This window comes from Narcine bancroftii, chromosome 2 (genome assembly GCF_036971445.1).
Source record: "Narcine bancroftii isolate sNarBan1 chromosome 2, sNarBan1.hap1, whole genome shotgun sequence".
Classification (NCBI taxonomy): domain Eukaryota; kingdom Metazoa; phylum Chordata; class Chondrichthyes; order Torpediniformes; family Narcinidae; genus Narcine; species Narcine bancroftii.
Window position 1 is genome coordinate 119,220,560 of NC_091470.1, and position 16,157 is coordinate 119,236,716.

A 16,157-nucleotide genomic window follows, 5' to 3' on the forward strand; every position below is an offset into this window, starting at 1 on the left:
CGAGGGAGCTGCTGTTCCAAGGAAGACATTCACTGCTGATAACAATTCTCATCATCATGAAGAAAAATCCCCAAATGCCTGTCCAACAGATCAGAAACACGCTTCAGGAGTCACGCGTGGATGTGTCAATGACTATTGTCCGCAGAAGACTTCATGAGCAGAAATACAGATGCTACATTGCAAGATGAAAAGTACTAGTGTGCCATAGAAACGGTGGCCCAATTACAGTTTGCCAGGAACCATTTAAAAGAGCCTGCAGAATTCTGGAAAAAGTTCTTGTGGACAGATGAGACCAAGATTAACCTGTATCAGAGTGATGGCAAGAGCACCTGGTGGAGGCATAAAGGAATTGCCCAAGATCCACAGCACACCACCTCAACTGTGAAACATGGTGGTGGGGGTGTTATGGCCTGGGCATGTCTGGCTGCCACAGGTACTGGCACACTTATCTTCATAGATGATGTAACTGCTGATGGAAGCAGCAAAATGAATTATGAGCTCCATAGAAAAATCTGCTCAAGTTTGAGCAAATGCACCCAAACTAATTGGACGGTACTTCATCCAACAGCAAGACAATGATCCCAAATAGACTGCTGAAGCAACAAAGGAGTTTTTCAAAGCCAAAAACTGGAAAATTCTTGAATGGCCAAGTCAGTCACTCAATCTAAATCCAGTTGAAGAGAAAACGTAAGGGGATAAACCCCCCAAAACAAGCAGGAGCTGAAGTTGGCTGTAGTAGAGGCCTAGCAGAGCATCACCAGAGAAGATGCTCAGCACCTGGTGCTGACTATGAATCACAGACTTCAAGCAGTTATTGCATGCATGGAAGATGCAACAAAGTACTAAATGTGACAATTTTAATATGCATGCCACTGCTGTATCCCAAATATTGTAGAGCCCTCAAATGAAGGGACTATGTATAAAAATTGCTCCAGACTACGTCTGCCGGAAGCTCATTCCATGGTCAAACCAAAATGTATACAAATAACCTTGAATAAAACCTGGAATACACACTTTTATTACATGTGAATTGTTTGATTACAAATTTAAAACTGTGGAGCGCAGGGGCAAAGAAAGGAAAAAAGTGTCTTTGTCCCAAACATTATGGAGGGCAGTGTATATGAATTAAAAGACATGGTCATTGTAAATAATGCAGTCAAAGTATCCAAGTTTGGTGCTCAGTTACAAAATGTTGTCCTTCTACCAGAGATCAGCAATTTGATGACGAAGCCTGAGAAAGTCAGCGGAATATAGTCATCCCTCAATTTACACAAGGGATATATTCTTGAAATATGTTTTCTTCAGCAAAAATTTGTAATTCAAATAAGACTGGGTGAAATGTAATACAGGTATTTTGGTACAATGTACAGAGTAATGTGCTCATTGTTTCAGTGAACAAAATTATCAAGAAAATGTATCCTAGAGAGACAATGGTATTATGGCCAAAATTGAAAAATTAAAATCAGAAATCAAGGAACACCTGTATGAATGCAGTTACTTCAGGAGAAAGGCCTTCAAATTGGTATTTCACTGGAAAAGTCATTGATAAATACGATTTTGAAAAGCATTGATAAAAATGGTCACACACAAGCGTGTTGTATATTGCACTAGATGCTGGCATCTGCAGACTTTCTTGCTGAATAAAAATGAACAAGCTTGACAGTTCTGTGGGTTGATAGAAATTTATGGTTTACTTTCCTAATTTAACAAGTATGAAAAACAATTGTTCTTTATATTGGGAATTAAATAATCTTGAATTATACTTCATATGTGACTGTTACCTCAGACAGCATGTATGCACCATTTGGGTACTGTTTTTGGTAAGACCTGTCAAAGCACCTGACCGCTGCACTCCTTAAATGGGGGAAGGAACATTCACTTAGGATGAGCTTTCAATGTAGAAAATGATGAGCTGGTGGTGGAATTATCATTCAGAAAGAAATGGTTTCAAAGAAGTTACTTGGATTAAAATTAAAATCATTATGGGAACATGGAGCTTCGTAAAAATCTTGGGGGTGAAAAGCAGCAGAGGTTTTGCGTAAAATATTTATCCTGGAGTAAAAGCAGGAATTCGGCAGTCAAGCAGCAAAAGGGAGTTGGAACAGAATTAACATTCAATCAAGGATCTCTCATTGGAATATTACATTTGCTGGGAAGTGTGAATTTTGCAAGCAGAAAGACTACACGCAGAATTGTTGAAATGTGATGTTATTCAGAAAAAAATAGGGCTTAGACAGTTTTGGATTTTTTTGATGTAATTGGGAAACTTGAATCTGAAAGAAAGACTATAACTGACCAGTGTTTGTCAATGGATATTTATGAAAGAAAAAACTTGATCAACCTTAGAGGTTTGTGTTCATGGATATGCTCTTAATCTGGTTCGCGTCTATTTTCAGACAGAGTTTGATGAGGCAAGATTCTAAGCTGCTTTTGGTGAATACTTCCCAAAATTGAGTTGAGAAGGATATGGTAAAAGGATAGAAAATTGATTAGAGTAGTTAGAGGAATGTTGAACGTGGAAGATAGTCTGGGCGTTCAGTTCTGTTGTCCCTATTTTTACTGATGTAAAGAGGGCATGATGGATTTGGCCACATAGCCTCTCATCACAAGAGAGGTATGCCTTTTAACATACTAAATTGGACTGGACAATGAGCTTGTTTGCCCAGCAAATCAATGGACAAATGATCATTTTCATCTTCAAGTTCATTATTATCTGACTTAATATCTACATCCAGACAAAACCGTGTTTCTCCAGACCATGGTGCACACACAGACATACACATACAATACACAGCTCATAATAATCACACACATAATTAAAGATGTTTTGTAAAATAAATATACATAAATATTTGGGATGATTTACTCAGTTACAGGAAACAGATCATCAACCTCGCAGTCTGAGGGAAGAAGCTATTTCCCAGTCGGGCAGTCCTAACTTTGAGCATTCTGCACCACCTCCTTGATGGTAGTAGGCCAGAGATTCTGTGTACTGGATAGAAAGACGCTCAATAATTTTTTTGAGCCCTATTTAAGTTATGCTCCTGGCAAATGTCGTCAATAGAGGAAAGGGAAATCCCAATAATCTTGGTCATGTTGATGATCTTCTGGGCTGACTTCTGTTTATGATCATCGAGTGGTCAACCTGGTCCATAATAGTCTCCCTTGTCTTGTCCTTGTTGAGACTTGGGCTATTGTTCTGGCACCATTTTACTAGCCTCCTCTCTGTGTACAGCGTGTACAGTAACGGGCTGAGTACACAACCCTGAAGTGCGCCAGTGCTCAATTTCATAGGACTTGAGAGTTTGTTACTATCCTGGACTGGCTGTAATCTTTTGAATAGTCCAGAATCCAGTGGCAGGGAGGGGTGTTGAGTTCCAGCAAAGGCAATTTATCTACTAGTCTCTGAGGTATGATCAGGTTGAACGCCAAGCTGAAAGTAATCAACAACAGCCTGGCATATGAGGCATCATTCTCTTGGTGGTTCAGGGCGGAGTGGAGGCATCATGACTGGGCGGTCGGCAAATTGGAACAGTGTTGCTGAAACATGGGGTTTGATGTACTCCATTACCAGTCGTTCAAAGTATTTCACGTTCATAGAGGTCAGTGTCACGAGGCGGTAGTCGTTTAGTCCAGTTACAGCTGCTCTCTTGGACAATGGTGGCTGCCTGAAAGAGAAGGCATAGATTTAAGGATGGGAAAGATTTAAAAAGAATCAGAAGAGCCCCTTTTTTCACACAGAGAGTGATGGTTATGCCAGAGGAAGTGGTAGAAGTGGGGACAGTTGTGATGTTCAAAAGACGTTGATACAGGTATGTGCATTGGAAAGGTTTGGAGCAATGATTTTCTTTCCACTCATCGCTTTAAGTAATCCTGATGCCGTCGGTGCCCTGTGATTAGTAAGGGATTACTTGAGGTGGGATGTGAGTGGGCAGAGAAGGCTGAGAACCACTGCTCTAGACCCAATTGTTACTGAAATATTTTGCTTCACAGTTACCTCAATATGTTGGCTCAGGAGAGGTACTCTAGTATGTGGGCTCTCCACCACTACCCCGTCAATGAAGACACAACTATTTGCAACTGCATGGTCCCTCACCCTTCCCCTTCCCAAAATCCACGATCTTGTTGCTGTTGCCAGATCAGCAATCTTGCTCTCACTATCCAACCAGATTCATCATCTCCATTCTCAAGTTCAAATTTATTTATCATCTGATTGTACACGTACAAACTGACAGAACAGTTTTCTTCGGTCCACAGGGCAAAATAGTGCAAGCACACTGAAAGTCAAGTACAGTACATTTAAAATAAATATTCATATATAGTGGAGTCTCGAAGGGTTGTTTTGACAGTTCATCAGTCATTCAGCACTCTTATTACCCATGAGAAGAAGCTGTTTTTCAGCCTAGTGGTTCTGGCTCTGATATTTCTGTACCTCTTTTCCAACGGGAGTAGCTGGAAGATACTGCGTGCAGGTCGTAAAGGTCCACATTGATTTTACAAGCCCTCTTTAAACAACGATCCCGTTAAATCACATCAACGTAGGGGAGGGAGATTCCATTGATCCTCTCTACTGCTTTTATGTCCAGTAGATTGACCTCCAATTCAATGCTCCAATCCATACCACACTGTGAGGCAGCCGGCTTGGAAGCACTTGGTAAAGTTGATGAAATTGTGGCCATTACCCTTGCTTGACTCAGCCTTTTAAGGAATGGCAATTGTCTTTGCTCCTTCCAAACAAATGAAGACATGTTGTGTGTCCAGGATAGACACTTTTTAAGTGAACTCCAAGGTACTTGGGGTTCTCCACTCTCTCTACTACCGCACTATTAATGTGTCAGGGAGGGTGGTCGTCTTTGGACCGACTGGTCCATAATCATCTCCTTTCTCTTGACAACATTGAGACTTAGGTTATTAATCTCACACCATTTCATGAGACTATCAGAATCAGAATTTATTGTCATGAACAAATCACAAAATTTGGTGTTCTGCGGCAGAATCACTCTGCAATCATTCATGTATGTAACCTTCCAACAATAAATTTTTTTAAATAGTGCATGAAAAAATAAGGCAGTGTCTGGTTCATTGATTATTCAGGAACCTGATGGCAGCTGGGAAGAAGCTGTCCTTGTGCCACTGAGTGCTCATCTTTAGACTCCTGTACCTTTTTCCCAATGGTAGCAGAGAGAAGAGGGCATGGTCTGGGTGGTGAGGGTCTTTGAGGATAGAGGCTGCTTTTTTAAGACACCTCCTCTTGTAGATATCTCGATGGAGTGAAGTCTGGTGCCTATGATGTTACAGGTAAGTTAGCCCTCTGGAGTTTTTTTCTTTCCCTGAGAGTTGGCTCCTCCATACCAGACATTGCAACCAGCCAGAATGCTCTCCACAGTACACCTGTAGAGGTTTTCAAGAGTCTTCGTTGACATACTGAATCTCCCCAAACACCTCATAAAGTATAGCCGCTAGTGAGCCTCCTTCGTGATTGCATCTACATGGAGGATCCAGGACAGATTCTCGGAGATGTTGACACCCAAGAATTTGAAGTTCTTGATCCTCTCCACTACTGAGCCCTCGATGAGGACTGGGTCATGCTCCCCTGACTTCATCCTGAAGTCCATATTCATCTTGGTTTTGCTAATGTTGAGCACAAGGTCACACTACTCAACAAGCTGATCTATCTCCCTCCTGTGCGCTTCCTCATTGCCATTTGTGATTCTGCTGACAAATGTGGTGACATCAGCAAATTTGTAGATGGCATTGGAATTGTGCCTGGCCACACAGTCATGGGTGTATAATGAGTAGATCAGAGGGCAAGGCATGCAACCTTAAGGAGCCTCTGTGTTGATAATCAGTGAGAAGGAGACATTTCGACTCATTGTTTCTGATGAGGCCAATTACTGTTGGGTCATCTGCAAACTTAATAACTTGGACCTGGATCTGACAATGCAGTTGTGGGTCAGTAGTGTGAACAGGAGCAGGCTGAGCACACAAGGCTAAGAGGAGGGCAACTTCAACTCCAGTCTCTGGGGTATGATTCTATTAAACACCAAACTTAAGTCAGTGAACAGTAGCTTGGCATATAAAGCGTTGTTCTCCAGGTGGGTCAGGGCGGTGTGGAGGGTCAAGGCTATAGCATCATCAGTGGAATGATTCTGTCCAGAGGCAAATTGAAATGGGTCCAATGACCTGTACTCTGACTCATCATTCTCTGTTATGTGTCAAACAACAGTGGTATCATGTGAAGTTATAGGTGGTGTTGCAATCAAGTTTATTAACGTAGTCATGAGTATACCAGAAATAGAGTAGCAGACTAAGCACACAGCTGTGAGCTCTCCCTGTCAATAATATTCCCAGAAAGAAGCCTGTTTTGTTTGTTCAGGCAGACAATTGACCCTTCTCCAAAATTACTGAGTGAAACACAAAAGTCACTGAAACAGGTTATCTTGTGGTTTCTATTTGTGGGATTTTGTACTGCTCAATGCACCATGTTTTGGAAAGCTAAATACCCTCCAAAAAGTAGTGGAAACAGCCCAGGACATCACAGGCAAAACCCTCTCTGCTTTCAAGAACATCTACAGAAAACGCTGCTATCGGAGAGCAGCAGGAATCAAGGATTCACAGCTCTGTTCTTGCTGCTGCCATCAGGAAAGAGGTATCAGATCCACAAGACTCGCACCAGGTTCAGGAACAGCTGCTCCCCCTCCACCATCAACTCCTCAATGACAAACTCAGTCAGGGGCTCATTTAAGGACTCTGATTTGTGCACTTTATTGATTATTTTATTCTCTGTATTGCAGTTTGTTTAAATTTGTTATCTGTTTACTGTTCTTTATTTTCATGTATCTGCTTTGTACAGTTATTTTAACCTGCCTCGCCTGCAGAAAGGGGAATCTGAGGGTTGCATGTTATGACATGTATGTACTCTGACAATAAATCTGAAATCTTATGTTTACTACATTACTTTGTGACAGTGATACACAAGCACTTAATTGGCTGTGAATCACCTTGGGACACACTTGCCTCTTTTCCACGGGCATCCCAGTTAATTGGCTGTGCAGTGACACGGGATAGGAATCCCTTTGTGCCATATCCATTGGGCCACCCTTAAATGGGACATAACTCATCCCCGGGGATCAGTGTTCTTCTTTCAACTGGACACTGGTGTCTTTCCACTGACCCCTTTCTACTGATTTTATCAGTATCCTGGTGTCAGCTGTCCCCGGGGATATGAGTAAGGGAAGAGGCGGTTAATCCACAGTGTGAAATTATATCATTTGTCACTGGCGTTTTGTCAGTGTCCCTTTTCCACTGTTCCCTGTCCCAGTAAATTCCCAGTTAATTCATGGGACAAGGTTTGATTGTGAGAAATGCTTTATAAACATAATTTCTTGGGTTTTTGTTTGTCTCTGCTTCCTCTCCTAATCTTTCTTTCATGCCTTACCTGGCTTCCATGTGAAAAGTGAGCACAATATTATTTGAAACCAGTAGAGCCAAAATCAAATAATAGCCACAATATGACCAGCAGAATCACCCTCATCCTCACCCACCAGCCTCTGCATCCCCCTCATCCTCACCTACCACCCCACCAGCCTCTGCATCCAACACATTATCTGCCGGAATTTCCAGCACACTACAGGATCCCACCACCAGACACATTTATCTCTTTCCTCCCCTCTCAGCCTTCTGCAATGTCCGCTCCCACCGGGCACTCCATCCCTCACCACCCATTGCACTTCCGGCGCCTTCTCCTGTCCCCACAGGAGGTTAAACACTTGCCCCCATACCTCCTCTCTCTCCATGGTCCTAGGCCCCCGAACAGGTCCTTCACGTGAAGCAACACTTCCCTTGTGCATCCAGAGGACTTATTTACTACATCTGATGCACCCTTTGTGGCCTTCTCTACATCGGAGAGACGGCACAATTAATAAAAATTTAAATAAAGTATTCAAAAAAGAAGATACTGGACCCAGAAGATAGCTTCGCTCAGCACCTCTACTCTGATCGCAACCACAGCGACCTCCCAGTGGCCAACCATTTCAATCCCAGGTCACACTCCTGCGCTCACCTGTCTGTCCATGGCCTCATGTACTGTCCCACCCTGACTACCCGCAGATTGGAGGAACAACACCTTATTTTCCGTCTGGCCATCCTTCGGCTAGATGGATGAACAATGACTTTACTGCTTTCCATTAAACCTGCTTTACTTTTATTTCCCCCTCCTTCCCCCCCCTTTCTGCCTTTCTAGTTTTTTCACTCACCCAGCCCAGCCATCCCCCTCCCCCTTATTGCTGCTGTCCCCTCCCTTCTTTCTCCACCTATCATGTCCTGCCTTGCCACCCCCCTCACCCCTCCTACTCTTTTGTTCAGACACTTGCCAAAATTCTCTCATACCTCGATGAAGGGCTCAAGCCCGAAATTTTGGCAACATAAAGGAAGGACACTGGTTGACTGCTGAACTTCTCCAGCATTTTGTTTTTATTTCTCATTGTTTAAGGGTTGACCAGATTGTCTCTGGTAGTTCCAACTGAAATTTAAAAAAAATGATTAGAGTATTTTAGTTTGACATGTTGATTTATTGCTAAACAAATTCTCTGCTGCTTAACCATTTGCAACTTAAGATGAAAGGAAATCCTCAAAGGGAAGAAAATGGGGTAGGGACTTTGTGGCGTGTACAGTGGAAATACAATCAATATCAAGGAAATATTATGAATTGAGGAAATACCCTCATACATTGTGCATTAAGCACTTTCAGGTGGCCAAAATCCCCCAATGTAAAGCTGCATATTATGCCCATATGCAGCTGTCGGAAGGCCACTTGAAACCTCAGGAGGTGCATGCAAGGCGAACTTTGTAACCCTCCTCCAGGAGGGATAATCGCTGGAGCACTGAGGTACCCCCGGCACATGAATGTAGCCACCTAAAAGCAACTGATAAGGGGGTGACAATCAGCTGGCGAGCACCTGACAGCCCCCCTCCCTGTGCAGGACATCAGGGCAGGGGCGGCCAGCGCAGGCTGTCCCCACACTGATCCCGCTGCCCCCCTCTCTCCCCACAGCCCTATATCAGTCCCCACATTGTGGGGCGGCCAGCACTGACAGCCCGCGCCGGCCGCCCCACAGTGTGGCCACTGATATAGTGCTGTGGGGAGAGAGCGGGATCAGTGTGGGGACATCCTGCACTGATTGCCCGCACCTGCTGTCCCAGCTCTGACAGCCCGTCATCTCAAATCTGACAGCCCAAAGGGACAGGAGCGGAGTGCACTCTGAGGCGCCTCCCGTGAAGCTATTCTTTTCAGATGGCCAGTGCTGCGCTTTCAGCACTGCCACCTGAATGACCATTCCACAGGTCTGAATCCGCTTCTGCAGGTGCATTCTTGGCAGAGAATGCACCTTAAGAAGCCTACAGAAGTGCTGGTGATACTGAGCTGATCACACAGCATTGATAGGAAGTAAAGGTTAACTACCCATTTTAATTCCACACACCGCTCCCACGCTGACATGTTCTGCCCCATGCTCTGCCAAATTGTTGTGTTTGTTTTCAAATTATAGGTCTTTAGTGAAGTCAAAGATTTTTCCAAATACTGATGATAAGAATCCTGAAGACCCTCAAGAAGATGTAAAAGACCCCCTACCAGAAAAGTTGAAGCAGTCTGTTGTAAGTTTTATTTTCTGCACAGTGCTGTTTTGTAAATAACACAATCAGGAAGATATTTTGAGGCTACATAACGAGGTAAGACCCACAGTAAAACAGGAAACATGGCAGCGTGGGTAGAGCATTGGCTGATTGGCAAGAAGTGGAGTTGGAATTCAGGGTCATATTCTGGTTGATTGCCATTTTACAGTGGGCTTCCACAGGGGTCAGTGTTAGGGCAGTTTCTTTTTATCTTATATATCAGTAATTCAGATGATAGAATGAATGGCTTTACAGCCAAGACAGATGGAGGAGCAGAAGAAGCAGAGAGCCTGCAGAAGGACTTAGACACAGTAGGAGAATGGGCAGAGAAGTGGCAAATTAAATATCATGTTGGAAAGTGTATTATCAGGCCCTTTGGTAGAATAAGTAAATAGACAATTTATAAGTAGGGATAATATTGAAAATTCCCAGATGCAAAGAGACCTGGGAATCCTCATGCAGGATAGCCTGAAGGTAAAGTTGCAGGTTGAGTCAGTGTTGAAGAAGGCATATGCAATGCTGGGATTCATTTCAAGAGGAATTGAATACAAGAGCAAGGATGTGATGTTGAGGCTTTATTAGGCACTAGTGAGACCTCACTTGGAGTTTCATGAGGAGTTTTGGGCTCCTCATTGAAGAAGGATGTGCTGACATTGGAGAGAGTTCAGAAGATGTTGAATAGGATGATTCCAGGAATGAAAGTGTTATCATATGAGGAGCGTTTGACAACGCTTGGCCTGAATTCGTTAGAATTTAGGAGAATGACAGGGGATCTAATTGAAACATTTTGCATATTTAAATGTATAAAAGTTGTTTTCCATGGGAGATATTTTCCGTGGGAGAATCTATGACAAGAAAGGAGAACTTCAGGATTGAAGCGTGTCCAATTAGAACAGAGACATGGAGAAACTCCTTTAGCCAGAGAGTGGTGAATCTGTGGAATATGTTGCCACGGGTGGTTGTGGAGGACATCATTGGGTGTATTCAAGGTAGAGATTGATTGGTGCTTGATTAGTCAGGGCATGAAGGAGAAGGCCAGACAGTGGGGCTGAGTGGAAGAATGGATCAGCTCATGGTAGAATGGTGGATAGGCTTGATGGGCCACATAGCCTATTTCTTCTGGTCTTTTATTTATTGTTTCTCCATAAAGACCCATCCAAGTTGTAATCGCTTAAGAACGTAAAGAAACAACTTGTATTTCAACTCAACAATCTCTTTGGATCCCCAATGTTGGTGCTCATCCACAAAATACTCAGTGTTCAAAATGCATTCAGATAAGGTTTGAGCTTGAACTTGTGTCCATGGCACACTCTTATCATCACTTGGTGATCAGTCTCAGTGTACATGGAGTCTGCATCCCTGCTTACTTTCTAAAGTTCATCTGTGTCATTGTTGGCTTTTGTATCTTATTCCAGCTCTGGACCAGAAGGTTACCCAGTTGTAGTTACTGACTGTAATTTGACAAGTACACTTCTCCTTTTGTTGCCATCTCTCTGATCACTGCGACTCCATATTTTAAAAAGGGAGGAAGACAAAAGTTAAAGAACTTAATGCCACATCAGTGTAACTCCCTGGTTTTAATGGGGCTTCTTTACCCGATAGGAAGTTATTTGTCCACCACTATTCATAATTGAAATTGATGGAGCTTTGATAAGATGAGTTGGTCACCCAGCTGTAGGAAATATATCAAAAAGATTGAAAGTGTGCAGAGAAGATTTACTAGGATGTTGCCAGGACTTGAGAAACTGAGTTAAAGGGAAAGGTTAAACAGATTAGCCTGCAAGATTAGGATAGGCATAGATAGGGTGGACAGCCGGCTCCTGTTCCCCAGGGCAGAAGTACAAACACCAGAGGACACGAGTACAAAATTAAAGGAGGGAAGTTTAGGGGAGACATCAGGGGTAAGTGTTTTTTTTCAACACAGAGAGTGTGGATGCCTGGAATGCCTTGCCAGGGATGGTGGTGGAGGCTAAAACATAAGGAGCATTTAAGAGACTCTTAGACAGGCACATGGATAGAAGGAAAATAGAGGATTATGGGGTAGGGAGTGTTTAGTACCTTTTTTAGGGAATATGTGGGTCAGCACAGCATCCCTTAGGGTCGAAGGGCCTGTACTGTGTAATAGAGTTCTATGTTTATTAATGAGGGGAGATTTGATAGAGGTACATAAAATGATGAGAGGTAGGGATAGAATAAATGCAAGCGAGCTTTTTACCCTGATGAGGTGAGGTGAGAACTGTAGGAGATGGGTAAAAGATGAGATGTTTAAGGGGGAAATATCATACAGAAAGCAGTGAGTGGTAAATATCGGCACGATTTCAACATTTAAGAAAAATTTGGACAGAAATATGGATGGGAGGAGTATGGAGAGATATGGTCCAGGTACAAGGCAATGGAACGATACAGAATAATAGTTTGGCATGGACTAGATGGGCCGAAGAGCCTGTTTCTGGTGTTTTATAGTTCTATTGGTTATGGGACAACTCAGCTTGGAATGCAGCTTGCAGCTATTTTGTGATTTAGTCCTATCTTTTGGCTTCATTGAGTTTGGCAGTTTAAGTTTATGAACCCCTCGTTCTGCCTCATTGAACAAGAATAACTGCTGCAGAGAGAGAGGTATGAACCATGTGAACATACAAGTTAGGGGTAGATGTCATTGTTCTCCAGAGACCCAGATTGTCAAATAATAACATGGGTCAATCTGGTTGTAACTTCATCTCTGCATTCCTGTTATCCATGATAAGAATTAATCCCACTGTCTGAAAAATATTCAACCCTTCCATCATCCTGTCCGATAATTCATGACCTTCAGAGAGAAAAAAAGCTTACCTCAGTTGTCTTAAATAGTGACCTCTAATTTTTGACCTTCAGCCACAAGAAACTCTTCTTCATGTCCATCCTGTCGACTCTCGGCAGGATCTTGCACGTTTCAATCAAGTCTCCCAAACCCCTGCACTCCAGTGGATACAGACCAATCCTGTCCATACAGTGAGACTCTGGAGGGCCTCAACAGGTCAGACAACATCCATGGGTAGAAGTCATCGACCAAAATTTCAGATCGGGAGCCTTTATCAATAAAGAGCCCTGACAGAAAAGGTTGACGGACCATTTCTACCCATGGTTACTGCCTGACCTGCTCAATTCCTCCAGCAGTTCTTTGCTTAAGATTCCAGGTGCTCTTGTGTTTCCCATCCAGTCCAACCTTCTCTCGTAAGACAACCTGCCCATTCCAGGTTTTTAGTTTAGTAAGGTTTTTATTTGTTTCTTCCAGAATGAACGTTTACAGTCTGACCTAATAGTTTGTACAGTCATTGGTGTCCTATACTTCGCGATCCATGTCAGCACCGTCTTCATTGCACTTCAGGTAAAAAAAACACTTCACTTTTCCATTTCAAGGCTCTGTATGGCCACTGGCCAGTTCCGATGAATGGGAATACTGGTGCTCTCTCAGCAAAGAAACAGAACAAAATAAGCTTGGAGAAGAGAAAAGTTCTGTGGAATGGTCTATATTCTGCTGATGGAAATCCTATCAAAATTAAATGATGCTTGTGAGGCATCGGTTTATTCCAGTTGTACTGCAGTTAGTTACTTGAGACAAAATAGAAGTCACCTGGATTGAGCAGCCAGTATAAAAATACTTTTAATATGTAAAACTGAGGGCTTTCAGTTACCAAATAGAATTTTCCTCAGAATTCATCAATTAGGGGCTGTGGTTCCTTTGATGTGTTTTTAAGTCACTCTGCAGTGACTCACAAACAATCATGGAATTGGAGGATGCTTCAAATCTGCAAATAGGACAGAATTATCACAAATCATTTAGGCTATGACCAAACTATGCAACAGGCTTAATTCTTAACAAAGCCCACCATTACGCCCAAGCACATCAAGAGATTATTGATCCATTATGAGCTGTAAATTTTCAGACTTTGCTGGGTATTTAGTGCTGCTCTACCAAATGTTCTTCCCAAGATCGTGTTATATGGCGAGCTCTCCACTGGCCACCGTGACAGAGGTGCACCAAAGAAAAGGTACAAGGACTGCCTAAAGAAATCTCTTGGTGCCTGCCACATTGACCACCGCCAGTGGGCTGATAATGCCTCAAACCGTGCATCTTGGCGCCTCACAGTTTGGCGGGCAGCAACCTCCTTTGAAGAAGACCGCAGAGCCCACCTCACTGACAAAAGGCAAAGGAGGAAAAACCCAACACCCAACCCCAACCAACCAATTTTCCCCTGCAACCGCTGCAATCGTGTCTGCCTGTCCCGCATCGGACTTGTCAGCCACAAACGAGCCTGCAGCTGACGTAGACTTTTTACCCCCTCCATAAATCTTCGTCCGCGAAGCCAAGCCAAAGACCAAATGTTCCAAATGGACAGTATCTCGCTCAAATCCTTCAACTCCCTCACAGCCCAAAACCCTCCATTTTACTTAGTTCCATAGGCCTATCTAAAAGTATTTTAAATGTCCCTATTATACCAGCCTACACCACAATGCATTCCTGACACCCACCATTCTCTGTTTTAAAAAGAACCTCTGACTTCTCCCTGACATCTTAAACAGATGTCCTTTGGTATTGGCCATGCCACCCTGGGAAGAAGGTGCGAGTAGACCTCTATTAAATCACCTCTCATCCTCATTGACTCCAAAGAGAAAAGCCCTCCCTCACTCAACCTGTCCTTGTACTTCAATCTATGTCTCATTCTGATAAAGCTCCTCTGCACCCTGTCTGAAACTTCATATCTTTTCTCTAAACGATACAACCAGAATTGAACACAAGGCTCCAAATGTTAGTTTAACCAGAATTTTATCACCTCACTGCTCTTGAACGTGATCACCCTACTGATAAAGACTAGCCTGCCTTATTAACCACCCCATCAACTTGCACGGCAACCTTGAGTGATCTTTGCATTTGGACCCCAAGATTTAGGTTTAGTGTAGCGGTTACCACAGTGCAATTACAGCACCAGTGTCTGGGTTTGAATCCGCCACTGTCTGTAAGGAGTTCGTGCGTTTGTCTCTCGCATTCCAAGGACGTTCAGGATCAGTAAATTAATTGGCACATGTGTGTAATTGGGTAGCACAGACTCATCAGCCAGAAGGGCCTGTTACCATGCTGTATTTATAAATTAAATTAAATAAACCCGCCTTTTCTTTCACATTGCCAAGAATCCTGCCATTAACTGTGTACTCTGCCTTCAAGTTCAGCCTTCCAAAGAGTATCACTTCACACTTCTCACGATTAAATTCCATCTGTCACTTCTTCGTCCAACTCAGTATCCTATATATATCCCATTGCAACCTACAGCAACCTTCTACACTATCCACGACTCCATCCTACATGTCATTGGAAATTTACTGAAGCACCCTCCATTCAAATCATTTATAAAAATCACAAAGAGCTAGGGTCCCACAACACATCCCTGTGGAATACCTCTAGTCAACAACCTCTAGGCAGAATGTGCTCCATCTTCTCCCACTGTGATTGAAGTGGGCAAGACAATTCTAAAATCACAGCCGGGTTTCCATGGATCCTTTGCCTCATAACTTTCTGGGTGAGCCTATCTAATTGAGTTTTTTGACGAGGTAACAAAAGAAATTGAGGAAGGTCGGGCAATGAATGTGGTATAAATACTGTAGGTTTAATAAGATGCATTCATTGCCCGACCTTCCTCAATTTCTTTTGTTACCTCGTCAAAAAAACTCAATTAGGCTCGTGAAGCCTGACCTACTCTTCACAATCCCCTAATGAGACTATACTTCTCCAAATGCTCGTAAATCCTGCCCCTAAGAATCCAATAGTTTACTTACTATGTTGTAAGACTCACTGGCCTATAATTACTACCAGGATTCTCCCTACTATCTTTCTTGAATAAAGGATACCAGTACCACTCCTTTGACCAAGGAAGGTGTAAAGATCATTGTCAATGCCCCAGATGGTCCCTGAACATCCTCCACATTTCTGCTGTTCATTTCCCTGAGAACATTTATTCCCAATTTATATAATCCTCATTAGCCTTTCCCCAATTAAACATTTTTCGAATTTTGTCCTCTCCTATCTTTGTCCATAGCTATGCTAAAGCTCAGGAAGTTGTGCTCACTGTCTTTGAAATGCTCACTCTCAGAGTTCTGTCACCTGACCAGGTTTATGACCAGTTCTAGATCCAGGGTGGCCTATCGTTTGGTCAGCTTGTCCACATACCGTGTCAGAATCCTTCTTGGACACACCTGACAAATTCTGCCCCATTGAACCTTTGGCAATCAATATCCAGAAAGTTAAGTCACCCAGGACCACAATCTTATTATTTTTGCAGCTTTCCAAAGTTTGCCTATTTTTCTGCACCTCAGTGGCTCAGAGGCTCTTTAGGGGCCTACAGAATACTCCAAATAGAGGGATTTCTCCCTTCCTGTTTCAGCCTTCCACTCAGTATAGATGATCCCTCCACAGCATCCTCCCTTTCTGCATGTTAACTCATGCTGTGTCATTTGAC

General features: G+C 43.1%; 1 protein-coding gene across 6 annotated transcripts in view; it reads left to right on the forward strand.

Annotated features, from left to right (window-relative positions):
- pcnx1 (pecanex 1) overlaps window positions 1-16,157 on the forward strand; it is a 250,671-nt gene that overhangs the window by 165,830 nt on the left and 68,684 nt on the right. For all 6 annotated transcript variants that reach the window (XM_069918117.1, XM_069918119.1, XM_069918120.1 and 3 more), the window contains 2 exons: window positions 9,546-9,651; window positions 12,941-13,033. In XM_069918117.1, the coding sequence (XP_069774218.1) occupies window positions 9,546-9,651; window positions 12,941-13,033 (199 nt within the window). The remainder of the gene's footprint in view (window positions 1-9,545; window positions 9,652-12,940; window positions 13,034-16,157) is intronic.